This window comes from Orcinus orca, chromosome 5 (assembly GCF_937001465.1).
Source record: "Orcinus orca chromosome 5, mOrcOrc1.1, whole genome shotgun sequence".
Taxonomy (NCBI): Eukaryota; Metazoa; Chordata; class Mammalia; order Artiodactyla; family Delphinidae; genus Orcinus; species Orcinus orca.
In genome coordinates, this window is record NC_064563.1 from 27,391,276 (window position 1) to 27,400,641 (window position 9,366).

The window sequence follows — 9,366 nt, forward strand, 5'->3', positions numbered from 1 at the left end:
TTCCACTGAATGTGAGTTGGTTTGATAAAATTTAAGTATTTTCTTACACTTATGTTTCTAGGTAATAAAGTTAAAATTTTATTACCACCAATGAAAGAGCAAATGAATATTTTTTCAAATTAAACAAAAGCATTCACTTGACAAATTAGCTTATTAAGTTGAAGGTTGTGCATAAAATTGCAATAATGACAATTCAAATGAGGTAAACAGAATAAACCGTTTATTAAAACATCGTGTGATAAAATAAACTTTTTGATCCAATGCTACAAAGGTAAACATTTTCCCCTCATTAACGTTCCACCTAAAACACGGTTAAATTACAACGCAATATGACTAGATCTTGAAAATACTTCTGTCCTTTACCACTCAGTAATTGAACAGTGAGGTGAGTGCAGATCTAGGTTTTCTTGATGAGTCAGAGACAGAGGATGATAATGTAGAACACCACTGAAATCTCATACAACCAAAGGTTAAATTTTATTTACCCTGTTCACTGGTCCAAACTTTAAATTCTCATAATATCAAATAAAGATTTCATGAATCATCCCCCTCCCTGCCAAAAATAAATATTAGGAACAGATTAAGGATAAGAGTTGGGTTTTAAACTGCACTTTATTTGTTACTATAACATTGTTTTTTTTTTTTAAACTGATCAACCATAAGCATGCAAAAAGTTCTCTTCTGAACGGAACTGCTTCCATAGCTCCTTGGATATCAGTAGGTAAATTATAAACGTTGTTCAACTTATAGTTCTCTCCTTTATAGCACTTATAAGCAGTGTGTGAGACACATACCACAGAGGTAGGAAAGACCATCTTTAATAAATTATCTTCTTAATTGTAGAGAATTTCTGCAAATAAAACTGAAAAAGGCTAACCCATGCCTCTGATGAGTCCCAAAAGACCGCAGATCCAGCGCCTCCGATTCAAAGAATTAGCCCCCTGGAGAGTACTAGCCTTTGTAGGGCACCTGATAACAAGATCCACCAGGGCTCCGAACAACTGCACAAAGAACACCTTCCACTGCTCTCATTTGCCGATTCTTTGGACCACCCAGTCCTGCTGGCAGAGAGGGCAGCGATTGTTCTGTTTCACCCACAGGGACATGCAGCAGTTATGGAAGGAATGATTACATTCTCCCCAGACGACTGAAAGAAAAAAAAGAATATGTGACATTACATATTTCAATTTAAATTACCGAGCTCAAAATTCTAGCTTATTTTAGATTATGTAATAATTAGGGTTCATAATCTTGAATAAAGATGGTTAACTGGTCAAAATAATTTTTTCTAGCTATAAAGAAATGGAACCTTACATATGTAAATTACACTTAAGAAATGAGATACACCACTGTGCTTGGGAACTTTCCAACACTGCTTAGAATCTGTGGGTGCTGTGGTGGCCCCCAGTTCCTACATAGCTCCACATGGTGTCTTTCTCAAGTTAGGAGATTAAAAGGCTTTAGCCTTCTTTAGATCCCAGACTACCTCAGTCAGGCACTGACCCTGGAGACCTGTGGGTCTTTATTTTACTGAAAAATGTTCTCCTGATTTTTATTTAGCAAGATATAATGAATTTTAAATGTTTTTAGCTCATAGCAGGCTATTATAAACAGGTGACAGGCTTCTAAACATTATTAGTTGTACCTCTAATGAGTTGTTTTCTGGAAGTGGTGAGGATCTGTGTCAAGTCATCCACAGGCAGTGCAATTCCTCACGTGACAAACAGAATGGAATTTTCAAAGTGGCTGGCTTTGAAAGAGAGGTCTCTTTCAAGAAAAGGGTCTCTCTATGATCAAATAAGGCTGGCCTACACCTCACAATTCCCAAATGAAAATTTTTAAAACAAACAGAATCGAAGAAAAAATTTTAACCAAGGGAAATCACCCATAATCTGGGATACAATCTCAAACATGGGCTTCATTTATCCCTTGCTTGACCAACTGAGCTATAACAGAACAATAAAAGAAATAGGAAAAAAAAAACAGGAAACAAACCTTTTTGTGAAAATTGGTTGTAGGAGTAGGAAGCTAGGGGACTCATTCTAAGTCTTTTGGGAGGAAGAAACAGGATTTTATCAAAACTACATAAATCATTAAGAAGCTGTATGTAAACCACACAAACACAAAGGTAACCTTTCATTTCAGGAAAATCCTTAAACACTTTTATATAGCAATCTAGAAGTGATGACCTCCAGAACTGGGACATAAAAACCTTTGAGTTGCTTAAATATTTGGCCTAAGACAACTTCTGTAGTCCCAGATGTAAATAAAATTTAACAAACTTTCTATAAACTACATCCAAAAAAATCTTGAGATTTAGAATTGTTTTTACCTCAGTAGAAAAGTTAAATACCGGATCATAAAAGAATATTGAATACTGAAATGCTTTGTTAGAATAAAATCCTGACTGACCAAAACTAACCTGTAACATACTCAAAACTTGAAGGATGTTTTGGCAAGTTCCTTATTTTATACTCTTCTTAATAGAAAAGAATTATTTTTTTTTGATTATCAAAATGTTTACCATGCCCATGTCTAGAATATATAACCAATTCTCTTCAATTAAAGCAACTGAAGGACTTACAGATTAATTCCATTAAGACCATTTGAGAACCAACACATTTTATATTAATAATGGATCACTGCTTTACAGTTTATTTTTGTGTATTGATAAAGTCAATCTTAATTGCAAATTCAAACATCCCCACTGAGAGAAAACCTTCAGTTGAAAAAGCAAGAGAACAAAATTACAACATACCAACACAATCCTCTTGTTTGTTTTCAGCTTGACATCTAAGACAGGCATCTAAAAGTAAACAAATAGCAATTCTCATTCTGATGCTCAGAATGCAATTTTTAAAACCCATACACTTCAAAGTCAAATAAAGGCCCAAAGGGTTAGAGATGTAGATTAAAAGACTCATACTATTAATTTCTCATCTGAACATAACTGCTTAAAGATGAATAAAGTACAAGGCACTCTACTAATTTACTTATGACCATGAGCAATTTCACAAGGGTTACTGACCCTCTATTTTTACAAGCTCTGATGAAAAGACCTTGGATGTAACCACCAGAGAAAAATATGCTATACTCCACTATATTAGGAGTTATAAGCTCACTGGGCATGTTCACACAGATCAACCTTATGAGCAGTTTATTTTCAAGACATCCTTTTAAATAAGCCATGCATATATATTGTATTTGCTTACACACAGATAGAAACTCTAGAATGATATCCAAGAAACTAATAATAAAGTTTACCTGGGAGGGGATGGAACGGGAAGGAGTTTTCACTGTGTACTTTCTCAAGTTTTTAAGTTATGTGACTGTATAATCTCTATAAAAATTAAATGTAAAAAACTCCTAAATACTAGGTTCTCTTTTTTTCTTTTTAAGGAAATGCTCCCTCTGAGCCCAAAGCATTCACCCGACAACAGTAAAATATTTTAATAAATTACCTGGGAGAAAACATGAGGAATGGGAACCAAAAGGGTATACTAGAAGTTTTCAAAATTGAATCCGTACTACTATTTGTTTGATGAAGGAGGTAATATAGAATATTTTAGGAACCAATGAAATGGACTCATTCACTAGCTGAAAGGAGTCAAAGTTGGGTAAAAGGAAGTTCAAACCAACAGAAAAAAATAGTTTTTAACATAAATTGGAGGAAAATAATTCTGTAAAAATAGAAACACGGTGGAGCTGAAGCCTGCTTCTCTTCTTACACTGGATTATGCTCAGGCATTTGTTTGCTCCTCTCTGCGTGCTCTCACCCTTAAGAAAACACACCACCCTGGCCTCTTCAGTGTGGATTAAAAACAACCACCGCCTCCTGAGGCCTTCTTCAATTCCACAATTACTGAGTATCTACTCTGGGCAAAGAGTAATACACTGCCGACACCAAAATGACCAAGTCTGGGTCCCTGGTCTCACCAGTAAATGGCGAGGTAGATAGGCAAACAACTAAATATCATAAGGATCATGATATAAGGGTGAAGACATGGCTCTGGTTCTGTGTAATCACAGAATTAGAGTTCATGGTCCCAACTGTCTCTTTTACAAATTAGGAAAACAAGGCTCCAAAAAGTTAGCTCAAACGTCCACGTTAACATACAGCTGTGGAAGGTTACTCTGGCTCTTCATAACTTGACAGCACTAGCAAACCTGGTCGCCTCTTCCTCACCAGTGCTTGCTCGCTGTGCCATCTGCTCCTTTCAGAATGAAGGGGGGAGAGTGGAAACCCAGGAAGAGAGTGTTAACTACATCAGAGTGGGCTGGCAGGCAAATCTTAGATCCAGAAGTCATAACCAATCATTTAGGCGTGTGAGATGAATTCCAAATATAAAGGACATGGGATTAAGTGGGCTCTTTGTATAATCTAGAAGTCTCTGAATTATGCTTATAGCTTGGATTTAGATTCATTATCAAAAACTGACCTAAATGGCTAAAAATGACTAACGTTGCAGATAAAGGAAAACATTTTCTTTTGATGATGTTCCTAGTATCTAAAACAGCACATTTCTAAAGAGTATAGTAACACCTTTCAGAATGATGCTAAAAAACAAACTTCCTTCTGCTGTCACCTGACCACTAAGTGGATTTTAACACCTCATAAACAAAATACAGAGGTCTAGTCCAGAAAACTTTCCTGAACCCAAAGCACAGCTGTTGTAAATCTGTAACATTAATCCACAGTAGCAGAATACTTGCTATAATTAGAAAGTTAATGTGAACCCTGAGTCATTTACAGCCCATACTTTGACTTACTTTAAATATCCCAGGAAAGTTTATTTCTTGCAAAATTGCAACCATTATTTTAAATTTTGCATTTCTGTTTACTATTTTAAAATTTTTCTTTAGGGAGAAAAATAAAATGTTCTTTTAGGAAATTCTTTTTTTAAAACTAAAGGAAATTTAGGGGATAAAATTTTTAACAGTTTGTCGTACAAAAGAACAAAAATCGCCCGGATAAGTGAAAAATGTCACTCAAACTGGAAATTATGATTCTAGTTTTTAAGAAAGGGGAAGGACAAGGGAGCTGTATTGCAGGCCAATAAACTAGGTACTTTTAAAACACACAATATAAGCGGATCACATCTGAAATCAAGCTCTTTTAAAAGTAAAAAATGTTTGAATCCCATGGTTGTAAATTCTCTTTAAAACAAATCCTTATGAATAAAAAACATAAGAGCATACTACAGAGACAGACAGTAAATTGAGAAATCGCTTGATTCTGGTAGGTTTCAATTTTCATTCCTCAAGAAGGGAGAGCAATTTTTAAGTTATTTTCTCCAATTCTCTCATTTTTCAGTGCAAGACACAAAGATTTCAAACTATAGAAACCTCAGTGTTCTCCAAGTACCTTCAAGAAACAACATTTAAGGGCTTCCCTGGTGGCGCAGTGGTTGAGAGTCCGTCTGCCGATGCAGGGGACATGGGTTCGTGCCCCGGTCCGGGAAAATCCCACATGCCGCGGAGCGGCTGGGCCCGTGAGCCATGGCCGCTGAGCCTGCGCGTCTGGAGCCTGTGCTCCGCAACGGGAGATGCTCTTAAATGCAGGAGTTTTAAATGCCCTATTTAAAAACATAACGTGCATTTCAGGAGCACCTCTTCTTCAAGGTGGTCGGAGATCTTAAAACATAAACCATATAAAACATAACGAGATGAATCTGTTCTAAAAGGTTTCACTTGGTTCAATATTTTTATTAAAAATATCATAGAAAGAAGTAACAGTTATTTGTAAAAGAGGGTTTTCCATAAAGGTCTGACTTCAGGGCACTGTCTTCTCCAAGAAATGGCATCCTATGATAGGAAGGGACCAGGAAGGAGATGAAGTTTTATGTTTCTGAATAAAAGGACTTACATCCTTCCCGTTCAAGCCAAGCGAGTGCTATCTGACCAGTCTCGAATCATCCAGCTTTAAAAGCCAGCAGAACAGTAGCCCATCCAGAAAGGCAACGGCTAGGAACATTTTTCTTCCCTGCGCCTCCTCAGAGCACGACTAGGGGTCGTTTTTGTGGAAGATGACTCCAGAGCATCACTTTGTTGTGTGTGACCAGAACCACTTTAGTGACCCGCTGACTCAGGGCCTTGACCCTGACCTCTCTGCGATCTTTTTGAAAAGGGTGCCGTAGCTGGCCACACAAACCGAAGTGGTTCCTCCCAGCTCCCATCAAATCGCCTACTTTTATTGTTGTGATCACACCCATCATTACCTGAAATTACCTTGTTTAACTGCACTGCTTACCACCCATTTCTCTCCCCAGAATACCAGTCCCCAGCGCTGGGCGCCTGCTGAACGACCCCACGGCCCCTGGCGGCGGCCGCAGCCCTCTGACCGGCGACAGCTCGGGCGTGGCCCGCGGTCCCCGGGCACCGGGGAAGGGCGACCCCGCCCCCACTCCTCCAGGAACAGTCTCTCCGAGGCTCGGTCTGTCCCCTACGCCCGGAGCCGGGCCCGCGGAGGCCGCAGCGCGGCCCGGGCCTCGCGTGCAGCGCTTACCCATCACCTGGACCCTACAGATGGCGCACGTATCGCACTCCACGTCCCAGCTCCACATGGCCACGGCGTTCCACTTCTTGAGAGAGAACATTTTGTCGCCTCCCGACTTGGATCCTGCGCTCCCGGAGTGAGAGGACAGGGCGCAGGGTTCCTCGCCGTCTTCCACGTCGGCCATGGCGGCGGCGCGAGGCCGGCGGCGGAGACGTTGGGTCGCGGGAGGCGGGAGGCTATGGCGGCTCCGCGGGGCCGCCCGACGGGCCACAGCGCCTCCCGCAGGCCGCGGGCCACCGCCGGCCCAGGACTGGGGCCGCCCGCGATTGGCTGGCGCGGCCGAGTGACGTCACGGTACGTCAGCGCCCGCGGCTTCCCGGTGCCTGGGTGTCTTGGTGTCCCGGGGTATCAGCGACCCCGCGCCTGGCCAGCTCAGGGGCCTGAGGGGCCCGGGGCCGACTCAGCACAATGGAGGGTTCCACTGCGCATGAAACACGTGTCCTGCTTTATGCCTTCATGACACTTACCGCTCTCAGAAGTTGTCTTGATATATTCGTTTGCCTCCTCCCTCCCAAATGTAAACGGCATCGGAGCGGGCTCCACGTCTGGATCACCACCATCTCCTCGGTATGTAAAAAATGCAGCCTCAGGAGGGGCAGTTATTTGTTGAGTGAATGAATGACGGTCTAGGAATCTGGTTCAACGGTTCTGAAACTTTATGGTCTCGCGACCTCTTTACACTTAAAAATTATTAGGACATTAAAGAACTTTTGTTTTTGTAGGATGGATGTATACATATACACAATCATACGTATATATTTCCTTTTTAAGAAAACAGGAAAAAATTTAAATGTATTCATTTAAAAATAACAGTAAGAAACCCATTACAAGTTATCCTTAGAACAAGAATATCGTGCACTCACAAGAAAGAGTGAAGAGAAATAGCTGTGAATATTGTTATCCAAATAGTTTTGACCTTGTTGGTCCCCTGAAAGGATCCCAGGAACCCTGGGGACTATACTCGGAGAACCTCTGATCTAGTTTAACCTCCTTTTATACGTAGGAATAATGAGGTCCAGAAAAGTGAGTAACTTAAAGAGCACACTGCCCTTCCGTGAAGGTGACAGTTTGGAAACCAGCGTTCTTCTGTTGCTAGCCCAGGGTCTTATTATTATGTTGTGCCAAGCAAAGCAGATAACATCTCTGTTTAAAAGATAAGAGATAAGAAATCTGAGGCACAGAGAGCGGAAGAAGATGCTTGATTACCACTACCACCTAGTGGTGGACACCTGCTGTGTCAGGTTTGGGACTCAGCCTCCCACCTCTTCTTACTGGGCCTAATCATCCCTTCATCTCCTGATGTCAGGCCTTGTGCCTGGGCCAGGACTACCCAAACTCCAGAAATCTGGCAGAGGAACAGGGATGCTTATGCATTTACGTAGTTATATATGTAAAAATATAAATGTGGACACATGGTCACATTTGGCTAGATGCTAATGTGTGCTGTTCATTGAGTGGTGCAGTTAGGTGCTGTGAGGGACAGAAACATTCCTCAGGACGGATGTAGTGAGGGAAAGCCTCATGGAAGAGGTGAAGTTTGAACTGGGCAGAGATGGGAGGCCTTGGAGGCCAGGAAGTGAATGGAGAAAGCAGACCTCTGCGAGGCTGTCACCTTGAACAGAGCAGTAATAGTGGTGGCAGATGTAAATCTGACCACAGTAACTTTATGAGCCAGACAAAAATACCTGTAAACAAACCTAGATGAACCATCCAAAACACATTTCATTCAATTAAGCTATCACACATCTGACTAGAGATGGCTATAAATGCTAGATAGTTAAAAGAAGGCTGGAACCAGATGAGGATAAAATGCCCCCCGTTGGTGGGAACTGGGCAGTCTGAAAGAGAAAAGGAGGGACCTCAGATGAAAGGCTAGAGGATGATTAAGAAGGAGAAATGGCACATGCCCATGCTGAATCTGAACCTCATCACCCTGCCCCTGGATTACTGTGGCCTGACTTCCTTCCTGTCTCTCCTCCCCACTCTAGCATTCAATCTAAAGTGCCTGTTTAATTTTCCTCTGTCCACTTTTCCACTTGGCACTCTGCTGCTCAAAATGTTCCGTGGCCCTGCATTATCACTAGAACAAAATCTAAATGTGCCAGTTGGTCCCTTAAATCCTGCCACCATATAGCCCCAGTCTACTTTTCCAGTAGTCATCCCTAAGCACTCCTCACTGAGACTGTCATCAGATTAGTCGTCTCAGTCATCTAAACACACCCTGGACTGTCGGGGTTTTTTGCCCCTCACATTGTAACATCTCTGAAATTGGTCAGAACGTCTCCCTTCCTGCTCCGGCTACATTGCTTCTGAAATGAGGAAAAATTCACTTATCTTTGTGTCCGTACTGACCACTCTTTGCCACTATTTATTCATTCCTCCCAGAAAAACCATAGCACTTAATTCACTCTTTTGGCATCAGGTCACATAACAACCCAAAAGTGCTATTACTGATGTTCATCAAACAATTTTAAGGTTTTTAAATTGACAGCTCATAAGTGATAAAAACCTTAAAATAGGAAAATGAGTATCCAATGGAAAAAAAAGCAAGTACTGTTAATGGACTCTCCAGAAATTGCTACGTATGTACTGCAGACACATAACACATCAACTCATTTAAAAACTTTTTAACTGTGGTAAAATACACATAACATAAAGTTTACCATCATAACCATTTTTAAGTGTACAGTTCAGTAGTATTAAGTACATTCACATTGTTATCAACCAATGTCCAGAACTTTTTTATCTTCCAAAACTGAAACTCTGTACCCATTAAACAACTCACCATTTCCCCCTCCTCCCTCTGGCAG

General features: G+C 41.0%; 1 protein-coding gene across 2 annotated transcripts; it reads right to left on the bottom strand.

Moving 5' to 3' along the window:
• Positions 1-203: 203 nt before the first annotated feature.
• RNF7 (ring finger protein 7) lies at positions 204-6,821 on the bottom strand. 2 transcript variants are annotated; one of them, XM_004278230.3, is made up of 3 exons: positions 6,506-6,821; positions 2,759-2,806; positions 204-1,147 (listed from the first exon to the last, which is right to left on the bottom strand). In XM_004278230.3, exons 1-3 carry the CDS (start codon positions 6,678-6,680, stop codon positions 1,029-1,031), a joined length of 342 nt encoding a protein of 113 aa, XP_004278278.1. In that variant the 5' UTR covers positions 6,681-6,821; the 3' UTR covers positions 204-1,028. The 2 variants fall into 2 exon arrangements, with proteins under 2 accessions (XP_004278278.1, XP_012391604.1); XM_012536150.3 differs by having other exon boundaries at positions 1,091-1,147; positions 6,513-6,792.
• Between the last annotated feature and the right edge of the window lie 2,545 nt (positions 6,822-9,366).

Coding starts and splice junctions, on each gene's coding strand:
- RNF7 (XM_004278230.3), bottom strand. CDS start 6,680: ATGGCCGACGTGGAAGACGGCGAGGAACCCTGCGCCCTGTCCTCTCAC. Junction 2,807..6,505: donor CTGTAGGGTCCAGGTGATGG/GTAAGCGCTGCA, acceptor GTTTACTTTTAG/ATGCCTGTCTTAGATGTCAA. Junction 1,148..2,758: donor CAAACAAGAGGATTGTGTTG/GTATGTTGTAAT, acceptor TTTTTCTTTCAG/TCGTCTGGGGAGAATGTAAT.